The sequence below is a fragment of the Condylura cristata genome, unplaced genomic scaffold, assembly GCF_000260355.1.
Source record: "Condylura cristata isolate star-nosed mole 26May11 unplaced genomic scaffold, ConCri1.0 scaffold00001, whole genome shotgun sequence".
In the NCBI taxonomy this organism is placed as follows: domain Eukaryota; kingdom Metazoa; phylum Chordata; class Mammalia; order Eulipotyphla; family Talpidae; genus Condylura; species Condylura cristata.
In genome coordinates this window covers 2,540,621-2,557,790 of record NW_004567102.1, presented here as the reverse complement: position 1 = coordinate 2,557,790, position 17,170 = coordinate 2,540,621, and the positions used below count along the sequence as shown (strand labels likewise).

General features: G+C 40.1%; 1 protein-coding gene across 1 annotated transcript; it reads right to left on the bottom strand.

The window, feature by feature from the left end:
* Positions 1 to 7,400: 7,400 nt before the first annotated feature.
* On the bottom strand, positions 7,401 to 16,088 carry SNRPC (small nuclear ribonucleoprotein polypeptide C). Its single transcript, XM_004673405.2, has 6 exons — positions 16,007 to 16,088; positions 15,623 to 15,665; positions 11,371 to 11,479; positions 8,987 to 9,076; positions 8,431 to 8,535; positions 7,401 to 7,813 (listed from the first exon to the last, which is right to left on the bottom strand). The coding sequence occupies exons 1-6, from the start codon at positions 16,012 to 16,014 to the stop codon at positions 7,689 to 7,691; spliced, it is 480 nt and encodes a 159-aa protein (XP_004673462.1). The 5' UTR covers positions 16,015 to 16,088; the 3' UTR covers positions 7,401 to 7,688.
* Positions 16,089 to 17,170: the final 1,082 nt, after the last annotated feature.

The following is a 17,170-nucleotide window of genomic DNA, read 5'->3' as shown; positions in this document are numbered from 1 at the left end:
GCGCGACGGCAGGTGGCGGGCGGCTGGGGCGACGTCCTGGGGCCCCGCGGCTTAAGTCGCATTTGGGGCGATCTGAAAGGCGGGGTCTCTCAGTGGCGTGAGGCTCGCACTCCTGCAGTCGCTTTTTAAGAGGAAGGCGGCGGGTCAGGAGGCTTTTTGCAAGAATTCGCTAGATAATGGTGCAGCTCCGGGGGCATTGCATTCTCCTCACACTTTGACTCACTGTTGAGCACCAACTCTCCTCCAGCAGTCAGTCGGGGCAGTGAATTTGAAAAGTAGTCTCAAGGACCTCACAGACCACGGCTGAAGAACTCAAGAGGGCGCCTCTTTGCCTGCAGCGGGGTAACCCTTGGGCAAGTGCTTACTCAACATTTAGAGGCGCACTGCAGAGGCACGCCTTTCCAGTGTGGTGGGCAGAAAAAGTGACCGTAAGCGTTAAAATTACCAAGGTCCAGCTTTATTTAACAAATAAGGAAATTGAAACCCAGGGAACTGCGCTTACCCAAGGTCACGACTACTTAGGGAGCCTCAGGACTAGAATCCAAGTATTAATTTTCAATATTTACACTCTATTTTACCCCATACATTTAAAAGTGTGACCCATGGGGCCAGGGTCATTGGCAAACAAAATGGTAAAGGTGGGAAGGTAACGAGTCTCTGAATTTGAACCTTCAAACACCTGAGCAAAATCTTTGAGTCTTAAAGAAAATTTGGCCGCCTGTCAATTTTAACTCTGATTCTTGTGAATGTAATACATGCAACATAATACAAAGCTGAAGATACATCTCCCTTGTTGCTCACAATCCTGCCCCCAGCCATTAATTTTACCTCACCCAACAACTGTTTCCTGATTCCAGAAATAGTATAAGATGCTCAACTGTATATATGTTAATGTTTTTAAAATAATCTAGACTTCATTCCTATGCTATTCTCCTAGACATAGTAAGTTCCATTTATCCCAGAAGTTCCTCCAAATCATCATTTTAAAAGGGGAAAAAAAATCACCCTCTGTCTAGATAGTGCTCTACTACCCAAATCCCCTCCCACTTGACTGCATAGGCTCATTATTTGTTCCTCTGCTCCCTTCTCACCAAACTATATACATAATACCAGTGATCAACAGATTCTGTGGGTTAGGTTTTTTATCAGGAATATTCACATAATCACTTCCAGTTCTGGTGTCAGCTGCACACCAGGAGCCTCAAGGCAATTTCTTGTACTTGGTGCTTTTCTGGAACACTAACTGCTGATTGGATATCTTTTATCAGCAATGCAAAACAAAATCTGGCTCATGTTCAGAGACTCAGCATGTTCACTGATAGATGAGAGTTTTTTTTGTTGTTGTTGGAAACAAAAATTCATGCTTAAGAAAAAAACATGGTCTCTAGGGATCATGGAATAGAGTTCAGAGTCTCCCTAATGGTATATAATGTGTTTTTCTGTCCCCGCAGTGCCTAGAATATAAAAACAGGGATTTTGGAACAATTCTTACTTTTCTTAAAAGTTAACTGACGCTAGAGGATAAGGATAGAAAAACTGGAAAGGAGGCGCCACGAGATCAGAAATCTGGCTCTCACAATGCCAACAGCTGGATGTGAGGGTAGAAAGGATTAATGTAGTCATTAAACCAGCCCTTGGAACTAAAAATCCTTAGGCACCAAGGCACAGACCCAAAGTGTCAGATGACGTTAGTGTCCTAGGACTCAGACCTGAGTTGTAAGATAAGGAGATTGAGGGCTACTGTAGAATCTCTGGTTCCTTCAGGTCTCACAGCCTGAACTCTTCCAAGGCTGAAAACACACCACATACAGTTTAGTATAAATAATTTTATTAGTAGGAGGTCAGGACACACTTGTTTTGCTAGAAGCTCTACTATAAGATCTCTGATGGCTGGAACATTGTGAATGGCTCTAGACATCCTCCCCAAAGATTTTTCGGGGTGGATATTCTGTATCAAGTTGAAGTTTCCTATTCCTATTTTTCTGAGTATGTCTTTTTAAATCAAAAATACATCTTTAAAGTTTTTAAGTGCTTTTTCTGCACTGGACTGTGTTCATGTGATTTTTCTTCTTCTTCTTCAGGCTGTTACACTGATTTTATTTTTAATTAAGTTACCAGTGGCCTTTATTATTGTTGCAAGGGTAAATGGGGAAAAAAAGGTAACATGGCCCTCCCTGGTGGCGCAGCAGGTTAAAGCACAGCACTGAGAATCTAAAGCCACTTCTGCATGAGTTCGATTCCCGCCTGCCCCGGAGGTGACCACATGGTGTGGCAGTCCTCTCCTGACCTGCCCACTGCTCCCCTTAGCAGTGTACTTCGTCAATCTGCCTGTTCTGTTCTCCACTCTGTCTCTGGTGAAGCCTGTCACCACCCCTGAGCCTCTGGCCTGTACCCCAGTTCTGTATGCACAAATAAATAAATCTTTAAAAAAAAAAAAAAAGTAACATGACAGCTCCAGCTCTTAGGAAGTTTTTAAAAACTTGGTAATTGCTCTCAAAAGTAATTGGCTAATTTCAAGTACTGAACAGGTCTGCATGACTGGATAAACCTCATTTGGACATGGTGATATTTCCATCTAATGCTAAATTCTATTGATGTTTGGACAAGAATTTGTATATTTCCTTGTTGGCTAAGTATATTGAACATCTTTTCATGTGGTTATGGGCCATTTATATTATCTTCCATGGAGAAATATGCATTCAGATCCCTTGCCTTATTAGTGGATTATATTTTTTTATATTCTAAATACTTTATCAAATATATTATTTGCAAAATTCTTCTCCCATGCTGTGACTTATTTACTGATGGTGTCCTTTGACAGAGAAAATTCTAATTTTGATGATATCCAGGTTTTCATCCAGGTTTTTGGTGCTATACCTAAGAAACCATTATCATCCAATATAAAGCCATGTAGATTTACATCAATGTTTGTTTTTTTCCTAAAAGTTGTATACATTTCACTCTTAAAAAATTTGTTCCATTTTGAGATAATTTTTTGCATATGGTTTAAAGAAGTAGTCCAACTTATTACTTTGTATGTACATATTTAGTTGTCTTAAATCATTTGCTGAAAGGACTATTCTTTTCCTATTGAATTATATTGGTGAAAAATCAGATGTCAATAAAACTATCTATGTTATGCCAGTAACAGTGTTTTGATGCGCATAGCTTTGTAATACAAAGTTTTGAAATTAGAAATCTATAGGCTTTGAGTATATAGATTTTATAGCTTTTCCTATGTAGTTTTTGTTACTACAGTATTTATATATTTATCAGTCTACTCATTGTCATTTACCAGTTCAAGTGGAAAAATCTTACCTCCATGTTCCTTTACCCTCCCACAGTTATAACTGTCTTAAATATTTCACTTACTAGAACTGCATCACTTAATGGTTTTCACTTCAACTATCAAACATATTTAGAAAACTCAGAGCAAGTAGTCTCTGGAATATACCCATATTTTTGTGTCTCATGTTCTTCCTTCCTGATACTTTAAGACTGTTTCACTTGATGTCCCATCTGTTGATTCCTTTTAAATTTAGTTTAAGATCTTCTTGGTATGGAGTGATGAAAACTGGACATTTTTATATTATGTTCTGAGACTTAGGATGCATATTTGCTAGGAAAACACGTCATGACTTTTCCAACAACTCAGTATTTAAATTTTGTTGTGCTTTTTTATTTTGCACTGACCTGGAAAAGGGGGAGAGGCGCCCTCTTGTTAGATGGAGACAGAAGTCCAGGTTGCCCAGTTAGTCCCCTTAGCAACCCTGCAGGATGGCTCCTCATTACAGCTGAGCCACGGTGGGAGTTCCAGCTCCCCAGGTTTTATAACCCATACAGCTCTAGAGAGGAGCGGCAGTGTGACTTGTTATTGCTCCCCACAAAGCCTCCACTCACCTAGGGGTATATGCAGTCTTCATTTCCGCTGGGAAATGGTCAAAGTCCTTAATCTCCTGACATGGGCTCTTCTGACACTACCTCAGTCAGATGCCTCCTGCATCGTCTGCTCTTAGGAGCCTGGCACACTTCATTAGAGCTTCCTAAGGTTAGACACTTAAGCAACTTATTTGGTCTCTGCAACATAGGTGGAGCCTGAACCATAATTTCTCCTGTGGTATTTAGCTAGAGTAGCTTCTGCCTTGCTAAGCTGCCTCTATTCTTTTGGCCCCAGAGAGCAGGCTTTTCCTAGAGTGTTTTTACTTGTTCCCTACTGGTGTTTCTTGGTTGCCAGTTTCTGGCAGTTAAAGTCTGGGATATATGATGCAAAAAGATAATATAGAAAACTCATTGTTGCTCCTGTGTCCTAAGTTTTCTCGCAGATCTGCCTTTTTTCAACCTTTGAGTCTTCTGATGCTTCTATACATAAAGTCCAGAGTTTTCATTGTACTTAAGGGTAGGTGTGGTGAAAACTACATTTACGCCCTCTTTCTGGAAGCAGAAGTCCATACATTTAAATTTTTTCTCATTTTATAGATTCACAAGCTACAAAGGTGATAGAAAGGTCCTATATACTGTTTGCCCACTGTCTTGAAATGGCTGCATCTTAAATAACTATAGTACAATATAAAACTCAGGACACTGACAGTCATCAGTATATATGTATAATTGTCATGTTATCATGTGTAGATTTGTGTAACTATGACCACAACTAAGATAAAGAATTATTCCATCACCACGAAGACCTTTCTCATGCTACCCCTTTTAAAGTCATCCCCTACCCTCCACCACCAGTACCATTCCCAGCCCCTGGCAACTATTATTACTATTCATGATAAAACCAACATCTAAAGGCATAAATCAGTAGCAGTAAGTTCATCAACTTCACAGACACTTAGAAAACATAATTGCCTCTTAACAGTAATTTACTTTAGGAGTCAATAAAAACATAAACAGAACATCTTAGAATTGTCTATTACTACTTGTTCACTGTAGTTAAAACTTATAAAACTTTGAAGGCTTTTCTGAAACGATGTAAAATTCTTTAAAGACTAGAAATGTATCTAGAATGTATCTAGAATGGACACTCAACATTGAAAACATACTTTGGAAAAAGTTTCCTTTTTAACAGTTCTAAGTTGTTTCTAAGTACCTGAGCTTTAAATAGGTATCTGTGTATGCACAATAGCCAGCTTCCTCACCATTAGCTGACAGCCACCCATAATGCTGAGTCATACGTAAACAGCTTGGCAAGATTTCCCCTATCAGATTGAAGTCTACAGATTTTTTTTTTAAGATTTTTTATCTATTTATTCATACATAACTGGGGTACCGGCCAGAGGTACAGGACAGTGAGAGGATTCACCAGAAGAGTGGGGAGCAGAACAGGCTAACTGATGAAGTACACTGCTAAGGGGAGCAGCGGGAGGGTCAGGAGAGGTCTGCCACGCCATGTGGTCACCTCCGGGGCAGGCAGGGATCCAACTCATGCAGAAGTGGCTTTAGCTTCTTAGTGCTGTGCTTTAACCTGCTGCGCCACCAAGGAGGGCCCGAAGTCTACAGATTTTAACAATAAATCTGAGCTATCAGAGACAGACATATAAACTATTTGAGACTTCTAAAGTCCTTCTAAAGAGGTGTGACAAGGAGAAACTAAAGAGCAACAAGCTGTCCTGGCAATGGCACTGACTAGGAAACTGACTCAGCTTCTACAAAGGATAAGCATCATCTTTATCAGCATGTCTATTTCTAAATACTTGTTGGCTAGAGAAGATTGTGTATTTGCCCAAATTAGCCCTTCTTCAAAATAGTCACGTGTCTAAAGAAAAAACCCACCTATTCCAATTTTGATTTCTAGCTTCAAATCTCTTAAAACTTATATACACTAATGGCCCTCCCTAGTGGCGCAGCGGGTTAAAGCACAGCACTAAGAAGCTAAAGCCACTTTGGCATGAGTTCAATCCCAGTCTGCCCTGAAGGTGACCCACATGGGGCAGCAGACTTCTGCTGACCTGCCCGCTGCTCCCCTCAGCAGCGTATTTCGTGTATCTGCCTGTTCTGCTCCCCACTCTGTCTCTGGTGAACCCTCTCACCGCCCCGGCACCTCTGGCCTGCACCTCAGTTCTGTATGATTAAACAAATAAATCTTAAAAAAAAAAAAAAAGACTTACATACACTAACATACAAAGTTATATTCGTAAATAGGATAGATCCTAATAATTCAACAAACCCACTAATAATCAAAATGTCGTAGGGAGCCTTCTTATAATGCAAGTTTCTGAAACCCCACCCCAGATATACGGAATCAAAATCTGGAAACTTTATTTTAAAAAAGCTCTCCAAAGATTTTCATCATCATCTTCAGGGCGCCCTCTACCATAGCACCACTGCAACAATAACCTCAGAGAGCAATGGTGTTCGCTTTGTTTTTCACATGACTGAGAATCCAAGATATAAAAGGCTACAAGCCTTTCTCCTTCAGTCCTGTCCTCTAGTCATCCAATTACTTTTCAGAGGAAAGCAGTATCGCCACTTGCTTATCTGCCTTTCCAGAGATCCTTTGTGCATACATAGGCACATATGAACACTTCCTTTAAAAGCAGATAGCAGCAAACAATAAACTGCTATGTGAATAAACAATCTTGGAGCTCTTCCCCCATCAGCAGTTTCCTTCTTCTATTTTAACCTATTTGGCATAAGCCACTCTGTGGAGGTATACTTGATAAATCAGTCCCCTTTCACTGGACATCTATGCATTTCGAGGCTTTTTGCTTCAATGCGTAACCTTGTCCATGCCTCCCAGGTAAGTAATCTTACACATGCAAGTCTATCTGCAGGGTAAATTCCTAGACATAGAAATGATAAGTTAAAGGACATGGATATTGTCTTAGATATTAAAAATTCCTTCCCCAAAGTCTGTTTTCACTTCCACTTGCTTGCAATAATCATCTATATTCTATAGAGCTTAATAAGCACACTGCCAATAGCTTACCTCCACAGGCACACTTATATATCCCACTAACAAAATAAATGATATTTTGAAGATACCTACTATACCATGGCAAACTATATAATTTCACCACTGCTATTAGCAAGTTTTCTGACTATATGAAACCTAACAAAAAGAGGCACTGCAAGAAAGGAGAAGCTGAGATTAAGCCAACTCATGCCATTTTTAGCTAACATGAACACAGCATGAAATCTTTTCCCCGACTTCAGCAAAAAGACTGACAATTTTTCACTTACTACACAGAATATCATTCATGTGAAAAATTAACCAATCTTGCTATTTTTATTTTAATCAATCAAAATTCTCTATAACTATTAGATTTACCAAAGTCTTGCATGAGAGAATCCATAATTAAAGGCAAGGTGCCCAAAGGGACCTAACTCTAGAGCTAAGTATAAGAAATGTCACACAGAGAGCAAGCTGAAGAGAGAATGAGCTGGAGAAACACAACTGGAATGTTTCATCTACTTTAAAATACACAAAGAATACAGAGGAGAGAAAAAAGGGAACACGTTTTTAACTAAAAGAGTCAACAATTTTATTTTCACATTTCACAATACAAATGAACATTGCAGTTTTTTTCTTTTTTTCTTACTGAGTCCCCTCCAAAACTATTCCCTCTCTGATAGGAAGGGGGAGCAAGTATTCTTTATCATGCTGTTAGAAAACACCCAGAGTCAGAGCACCATGTTCTCCCAGTGAACAAGTACTATAAACTGACTGAGGCCCTGTGCTCTCCTTATCTGTCTGGTCGAGTCATTCCCGGCCGCGTGGGCACCATCATGGGTCGGGCAGGAGGCCTCATCATTGGGGGTCCAGGCATCATTGGCATGTGGCCTCCCATAGGTGGCCTCATTCCAGGAGCTGCAGAACAAAACAAAGATTTGGATTTTTAGCAATGAAATTAATGTAATATATACACCTACTGATTCACAATGATGAACACCTGAAACACGTGTTATACTGCAATGTTATTCCAATAAAAAAAAAAAAAGAAAAAGAAAAAGAAACAAGAAGTCAGAAAACAGTACTTATAAGAGAGCTTGATGGGACTTCAATTAAAGATAAAAAGGAACCCCCTTGGAAAATGGTAGAAAAAAGACATTAGTTGACAAGGGAAAAACATAACGAACAAATTCATCTTGTCTGTAAATTATTTAGGTATTCTCAAATACTAAAGAAAATGTAACTACAAGAACTATATAGGAATCATGACCTAATACTAATAAGAAAAAAACTATTAATAGACTAAGACTGGCACTCAATCCCCTAAGCTGGCCTTCTCATTCACAGAAACTCATAACCAAGTCACATGCTATTCAGGCAGCTCTTTCATCAGTTCTGTCCATCATTCAGATTAAATCAGCAACAGGAGGTAGCACTGCTCCAAATTAAAGCTGAGTAAAGTGGCACAAGCATGTACCCATCTTTCCCTCTACCCCACAGCAGAACAAATTCAATGGAAAGAGAGTCAAACTTACCAGGTCCTACTGGCATCATCCCAGGAGGAGGAGGGCCCATCATTGGCATCATGGGAGGGCCTCCCATGTGTGGTGCTGGCATCATTCCAGGGCGAGGAGGACCGGCTGAAACAAAGAATGGGGTCAAAGGATATGCTTTTATATTAAAATTTTCTCATTTTTTTTTTATTTAAAAATATTTTTTTAAAGTATCTTTTCTTTCTTTTTTTTTTTAATTCATACAGAACAGGACAGAGGTATAGGGGAAGAGGATTCACCAGATACAGAGTAGGACAGGCACAAAACAGGCAGATCACAAAGTACACTGCTGACAGGAGCAGCAGGACAGGTCTGCTGCACCATGTGGTCACCTCCCGCCGGGGATCAAACTCGCACTGAAGCAGCTGAGGCTGGCTTCGGAGTGCTATCCTTTAGCCCACTGCATCACCAGGGAGGACCCATTTTCTCTTCTTAATGAAACAGGGCCTTATGATCAGGACCAGTGGTGAACTCATTTGACAAAACCAAAGGATAATCTGTCCAGTTAGACCCCAAGATCAAAATTTCACAAACTTACGGAGACTGGGAGGAGGTGGGATCATTGCCCCAGCAGGAGGGGGAGCAGAGAATGGAGTAGGGGGAATCTTTCCTTGTTGAAATGCAGCCGCTTTGGAGAGAGGAAAAAAAAAAATCAATACACAGTGAAAAAAAATTCAACCACCCAGTTTACTAAAATCATCACTTTGTTTTAAATCCTTAATGGCTCCAATTATTTCACTCTAAATTTTATGTCACTACATCAGTTTAAAACTCAACTTTAGGCATTTACCAGCAATGAATTGGCTTACTGTCTGGGTTTTTTTTTTTTTTTTTTGACCTGTTTTTATTTAGTAGGTATTCTACAGCTGAATTAATTATAAGAGACTGGTGTAGAAACATCCTACCTATCTATCAATGTCTTACCAACGATACTGATGTCTTACCAAAGATCTCTAGTACTCAGTCTTTAAATTGTGAGCATAGACCATATCTAGAGTTCACAGTTTTGTCTGAGAAATGTGTCCTGCCTGCCCTGCCCAAAGGCCAGGTCTGCATACTTTAATCCTACAATCCTTAATCAAAACAATACATCATTTTGGTTTACTAGCCTTGAAATTAATGCACAGAGCTAGGAGACAAGGCCAATTTTAATGAAGAGTCTGAACTGAAGGATGTAATTATATTAAAAAATGCCCAATACAACAGGATTTTCTGTTCAGATGTGAGACACCAATGAAAAACAAAGAGACTGAATAGCATTTATTTCTGAGTTTAAGAGCCACATACACTAAAATATGCACTCATTAAATTTATTCCAGAATGTATGGCCTTCCAAATTCTATGATGTCCAAAGCCTATGTACTACACACCCTCCTCTCACACTACTCCCACCAGTGCACAGGAGGTGGAGTTAATCAGGTGAGTGATACTTTAGGAACAGCTGTTCAGGTGGCTCTAAAATGAAGCTTGTACTCAATAAGGGATTTTATCTAAGTAAGTGTTTTTCCAACCAAAAAGGCAGCTCCTCCCACCTTATGGAAGAACAATTTTTAAAGACTGAAAAGGGAGAGGCTAAACAATGAGTTCTGTGTACCCCAATGTCAATTTAATCATACTATTGTGTATTCCTGAGATCTAGTCTTATCCGAACACTTTCATCAAAAAATACTTGTCTAACTTTTGCTGTCCATACAAAAAAATAACTCAATGAAAATAATGCTAACCTTTAATGCTATGAAATTTCTAACAGCTTTCAAATGGAACAAAAGAAAAAAATGTTTAATTTTTCAAATAAAATGAGATAATATCTGAGATTTGCTCTTCAGTTACCCAGGGGAGAGAAACAGGAGTAGACAGGAATGACTCCTGACAAGGGGCAATTCCCCCCAACTCTTATACAAAGTTTAGAGAAGTTTTTAGTTGTTATATTTGGGAAATGCCATTACCATCTCATGGGTAAAAGTCAGAAATGTTGCTGAACATCCTAAAATACACAGGACAATCCCACAACAAAGAACTATCCAGTCTAAAATATCAATAGCACTAAGTTTGAGAACCTGGATATAAATGAAACAAAGTTGTTGCTGCTGGGTGGTTGGGAGGAAGGGGGACACTGGTGGTTAATTGGCTAAAAGTCTCCCTTTTAAAAAATTTTTTAAAGGACAGGTTTATTAGGAAAAGGAGAAAGGAGTGTCAGAAAAATGCCTTAATAGTCTAAAAGTGTCACTTTGTTTGAAAATTTCTATAGCACTTTTGGTTTTTTTAAAAGTCACATCACAATTGAAGTCCACATTTGCCTGCCAGCACTGAGAACAATGCATGTCGCAAACACACAATGATCACACAGACTCAAGATCTTTCAGCCAGTGACTTGGATCCACCTAACCTAAATGACAAAAATGTTCCTAATTAAACAAACCAAGTATGACATACACAATAGGGGCCCAAAATATGCCCAGACTATTTGTCACATTTGCCACTTCATTTTTGAACAGCTGTCTTAATGAGGGCCACAAAGAGTAAGAAATTCAAAGTTGTTCAAACTCTTGTAAATCTACACTCTCCTCACCCTCACCTTTTCCTATTATAAAAGGAAGTTTAAAAACTGTGGGTCACTACAGAGAGGTTTTGTATCAATCTACTACAAAATCTAGTCTATGTCAATAAAGAAATATAAGGTAACTTGATTCCTCTCTGGCCACTTCCCAGTCTAACCAGTACCTGACTGCTCTAACCTCAATAATTAATATTAATGTGTTCCTATAGCCCTGGGAAACCAATGACCTTCCACTTCTTTCATTCAATGCATTAGAATGCTGTTTATCATTCAGAATGAGTTGCTTCTGTGAAAAACAACAGAATAGTCAGGACAAGAAAGAATGGAACCATTCTATCACATCAAAACAAGAGACTGGCACATACTTGTTTTGTCAATCAGGCTCTGAGCCTGCTCTTCCATCCATTTCTGATAGTAGTCTTTTACATTCTCTTTGTGTTTCCTACCACTGCAGTGTGTCTTTCTCACAGATGGCTGTAAAACAAAAAGATCACATCACTCACAGAAACAAATTTCCAAAACTAGAAATTTTATGATGCCTTACTTTTATACTGGTAGCCTGAGTACTTTTAGTTTTACTGGGTACTAAAGAACATTCATAAACATCAACAACATACTGTGGTAATTTATCTACTATGTTTATTATCTAAACCATAGTCAACCAACTATGGGCTACTAGTTGAATTTGTTAAAAAAAAAAAAGTGTATTGGAACACTCACATTCTTCTGTTTATGTATTGTGTATGTCTTCTCTGTACAAAGGCAGAACTGAGCTAATTGCAACAAAGACCATATGGTAAATAAATCTAAAATAATCACAATACGGCACTTTAAGAAAAAGCTTGCAATCCCTGATCTAGAACACAATGCTACTTTAATGTCCTTTCTTAGGTTATTCCATGACAACATAATATAGTTAACATGCATTTTAATTATCCTGTTTATGAGAACATACTCTTTCAAATGAGTCTACAGCACAGATTCCATACACATCACCTACAGAACTTGGTGTCTAGTGCACTATCCTTTTTGTTCTTTTCTAAACAGCTTTACTGAAGTGTAACTGACACAAAACAATCTCCATACATTTGATTTTTTTTCAAGTTAATATTTATTTAACACTATAGGCTAGATACCACGCTAAGTTCTTTATAAGCAATGCCTCAATGTTCATACAAATCAAATGAGTATGGTAAATGGAATACTGACCAACAGGAATACATGCAATATGGACTGATATCCTGTTGCTCAGAAATCAGACAAATACACAGTTAAGAATACACATTCATAATTAATTTTTCATAAATTTTTTTAAATGTTAGTAATCATTTGGAGGCTTGGGTGCTGGGAACTGATTACAAAAGAACACAGAAGAACTTTCTGGGGTGATGGAAATAATCAATGTCTTGATATATACAAGGAGTAATGATATGACAAGTCATCAAATTGTACACTTAAAATATGTGCATTTAACACAAATTATAATTCAATAAAATTAGTGGGAAAAGCCACAAGTTTATTTTCTAATTAGGCTTAGGAACTTGCCTCAAAACCTCAGAGCTGAGAAGCAAACCAAGGCTTGGAATTCAAATCTCCTGCTGCTCCCCCTGGCTCACTATCTCCTACTGGTATGTCCACCTGACTGCTTTAGTGGCAGTTGACTGACCAACATCACTGAGTAGAGACTATCTTTTTAAGGTTTACATTACACTAAAACAAGCCTGACAACAAAACCATGCTAAGTACAAAAGTTACAGCACCAGAGCTGCTCCCCTCAGCAGTATGTTTCAGTCAGTCTGCTTGTTCTGCTCCCCACTCTGTCTCTGGTGAATCCTGTCAGCCCCCACACCTCTGGCCTATACTGTCCTGTTGCTCAGAAATCAGACACATACGCTGTAAGAATCCACCTTCATAACTAATTTTAAAACCAGTAACACCAAATGTTAGTAATAAAAACCAGATCAATTGGGGCCTGGGTTACATAAATATTTTTTTTAAAGTTACAGCACCAAGTGTTTTATTCATACCAAGATTCATAAAAGGGACTTGGAAGTTTCCTAGTATGTTCACAAAACTTCATGTAAAAAATTATTGGAGGTTTCTGACTTTCATAAAGAGATTTGTTTTAAAGAGATATTTTTCAGTTATCTCTAAATTCTAGCATTTGCAAGAAGAGTGGATAAATGACAACAGAGTACTGAAAAAAGGATAGAAAGGCATAGTTCCTTCACTAACAATTTAAGAACATGACTAAGGATTTGACCAAAGAAGAGACAGACAACAATAAAACAAAAAACCAAAACTGGGGATCTATAAGCAAGCTATTACCAGCACAATGAAGCTATCTGCAACCACTGCAGCACGAGTTCAATCCCTAGCCAGGGAGCTGACCCACAGTGTAGCAGACCTCTCCTGTATCCCCTGCTGCTCCACTCAGTAGTGTATTTCTGTCAATCCACCTGTTCTCCCCATACTGTCTCTGTTGAGTCTTCTCACCTCCTACACGTCTGGCCTGTGCACCAGTTCTTGTATGAATAAATAAATCTTTAAAAAATACAATACTGGGGCCCTCCCTGGTGGCGCAGCGGGTTAAAGCACTGCACTGAGAAACTAAAGCCACTTCCGCATGAGTTCGATCCCTGCCTGCCCCGGAGGTGACCACATGGCGGGGCAGACCTCTCCTTACTCGCCCGCTGCTCCCCTCAGCAGTGTACTTCGTCGATCTGCCTGTTCTGCTTCCCACTCTGTCTCTGGTGAATCCTTTCACCCTCCACATCTCTGGCCTGTACCCCAGTTCTGTACAAATAAATAAATAAATCTTTAAAAAAAAAAAAAAAAACAATACTGGGCCCTCCCTAGTGGCGCAGCGGGTTAAAGCACAGCACTAAGAAGCTAAAGCCACTTTAGCATGAGCACTAAGATGCTAAAGCCACTTCAGCATGAGTTCGATCCCCGCCCCGGAGGTGACCCACATGGCACGGCAGACCTCTCCTGACCCGCCCACTGCTCTCCTCAACAGTGTACTTCATCAGTCGACCTGTTCTGCTCCCCACTGTCTCTAGTGTGAATCCTCTCACCACCGCTGCACTTCCGGCCTGTACCCAAGTTCTGTATGCAAATAAATAAATCTTAAAAAAAAAATTGTGATAAAACAGAAATGACATATTCAGAGTATTATTAACCATAAAATCACCCTACTTACATGTCTCACAAGTTTATTACTACTGCTGAACTACATCTGACCATGTGCACATGCTAGAAAAAATTCCAAATTAAGTAACAGGAGAGAAACAGATTATCATGTGATAGATTCTTGCAGCTACATGAAAAATGACAAGCTAAAGACTCACGATTCAATTAGTCTCCACAGAGGCAGCAAACTATAGAGCTGCAATTTTTCAAGTTGTAGTCCAGATACCAAAGGATCTCTGAGACCCTTTTAGGGACTGAGTAATGTCAAAATAGTACTAAGACATCTCTTTCCTTTTTCACTGTACTGATATTTGTACTAACATTGATGATACCAAACTCAATGCATCTTAGAATGAGTCAAAGCAATGGCATCCAATGCATTAGTAAATATCCTTCAATGTCATACATTCCCATGTTGGGGGACTAACTTCCTTGATGGTGCCTTCCAGGTTGCCCAAGGGGCTAATTCTCAGCACTATCAAGCTATCAGCAGCCACCAGTTCAATCTCTGGCCAAGGAGCTAACCCGCATGATGAAGCAGACCTCTCCCATCTCATCCACTGGTGCCCTCAGCAGTGTATTTCAGTCACTGAATAGGCCTGTTCTATTGCCTGCTTTGTCTCTGGTGAGAAACCCCTCCCCCACTTTGCCAATGCTAAAATTTGCATTTCCAAGCAAAACTGAGAACAGTCTAAAATGCCATACAAGGCCCTCCCTGTTGCTCAAACATAAGGACCAGCACTGCAGTCTAGCCGCAGCCGCCTCCGTGTGAGTCGGATCCCTGGCCCTGGAGGTGATCCACATGGTGTGGCAGACATCTCCTGACCCGCCAGCTGCTCCCCTCAGCAATGTACTTAGTCAGTTGGCCTGTTCTGCTCCCCACTCTGTCTCTGGTGAATCCTCTCACGGCTTCTGCGGCCCTGGCCTGTACCCCAGTTCTGTATGCATAAATAAGTAAATCCTTAAAAATAAAATAAAATGCCATACAGAGATTGTCATCCCAATACTAAAAAAGGTCTCTTCTCAGACACAAAAACACTGATTCAAAAAGACAACTGCATCCCCATGTTTATTGCTGCTTTATTTACAATAGGAAAGACATGGAATCAACCCAAATGCCCAAAGTAGGTAATTCGATAACTGGGTTAAAGAAGATGTTACATATACACAATAGGATATTACTCAACAATCAGAAAAGATAAACTCATGCCTTTTGCAGCAACATGAAAATAATAATCGATGTTAGACTAAAAATTTCAAATTATGAACAGTTACAAGCAAAATGGAAATACAAACACCTAAACGGTTTTCTCTAAGCAGTACCCTTAAGCCTAAGCAGGACAAAACCACAAACTCATAACTAAAACAAACAAAAAGCATTTACTACATATAAGGTCTTCGAAACGGTAAAGAAATACCACTTACGGAATCATGGGTGAGGTATGTATCGCAGTAGTCACAATAAAACCTACGAGTAGAAGGCGAAAAAAGAGAAAATGAGAATAAGTTAACAGATGCCCATCCACCGAAGGCGTGTTCACTGTAGGTTAAAAACACAGGACACGTATGAACGATTTGCAGACATCAAACAAAGCATCATAACACACCGCTTTTTTGGGGCCTCACCGGAATCGACCTCCACACTCTAACATTAAACAGTTGTGTATCTGTAGCCCGGGTCTCCCTCCCTCCCCGAAATCCTCTCGTTTCCTTCAGTCCTTTAGGGGTCCGAGCCCGCTCTACGCCGCTCCACAGGGTCATTACTAGTGACCGTGCCCCGAACACTCCCAGAGTCCGATTCCCACTCACTTAGGCATGTTGCTCTGCAGGCCGTTGGGCGCCCAGATCGGCGCCGCCCGGATATGACGCACGTGGCAAGCGCCGACGCAGCGGAAGCGACGATCAAGCGCGACTTCAGAACCGCCAGCGCGTCGTCCAATCGGTGGGCGAGTTGCGCGGCGGCGGCTCTGAGCGTCCGGGGCCGGAAGAGGGGCGGATCCTTTCCTTCCTAGTCATCCAGTGGGAGGCGGGAAGGCTGGCGTAAGGCCTAAGGGTTCAGTCCACGCCCTTTTAGTTTTGATTCCGGAAGTTTCGTGAAGCTTGTTATATATTCTCACAACAAATATGTAATGACTGCCTGCCCGCCTTGCACCCGACCTTCACTTCCCTTCTCTCCCTCCCCAGTAAAGGCTGAAAAGATACACCGAGCAAGGTGACAAAAATTCCTTAACCAAATGGAGTTGTAATGTGTAACAGGTTGAGGGGAAGCAAATTATGGGGGTTTGTGGGAGAACCTTGAAATAAGACAGCGCAAGCTTTCTGAGAAGGTGACAACAGAAAAATAATAGTCTTCTTAATGGAATAAAGCTAAGTGCAAGTTTTCCACAGCATGTCCTTTTTGAGTCTCGTTAACCCCTGGTAGTACAATAGACTCCACCAATTTCAAGTGCTATCTCATTGCTAGCTAGCTGTGCTGCTTGCATAAGTTAATCTTTCTGAACTGCAGTTTCCTCAGCTGAAAAACATGGGTAATGATTCTTACTTGGGGGATTCGAGGAAGAATTACATACAAGAATGCTTTTAAAGTATTTAGGGCAATGTCTGTATAGATTAAGCTTTATACAAATGGAAGTTTTCTTTACATAGGAAGAAATTCATAGTGTTAGCTGGCAGAATAAAGGGCATCTCAGGACCCCCAAATCTGCCTGCCCTAAATGGGTTCTGCCTTCTATCACAAAGACAAAGATACTCTTAATATGTACGACTTTCAATAGAAAAGAACTTTAATAGAATTAGTGTGCAATAGAAAATAAAGATCAATTAAAATAGTTTCCCTATGAAACACCCAAAGTTACCCTTCCCCTTCCACTCATGGGCAAATGCCCAGAAAAACAGGCTAGGCCCAAAACAGAGCCACTAAGACCTGCACTTTCTGGTGGAGACCCATAAAGGGGCAGAAGGGACCAGGCAAGT

What these genes read in the sequence shown, in the direction of transcription:
- SNRPC (XM_004673405.2), bottom strand. An exon ending in GAGCCTGATTGACAAAACAA is followed by an intron (nt 9,077 to 11,370) that starts GTATGTGCCAGT and finishes CTCTCTCCAAAG; the next exon opens with CGGCTGCATTTCAACAAGGA. An exon ending in CCCACCTCCTCCCAGTCTCC is followed by an intron (nt 8,536 to 8,986) that starts GTAAGTTTGTGA and finishes TCTTTGTTTCAG; the next exon opens with CCGGTCCTCCTCGCCCTGGA.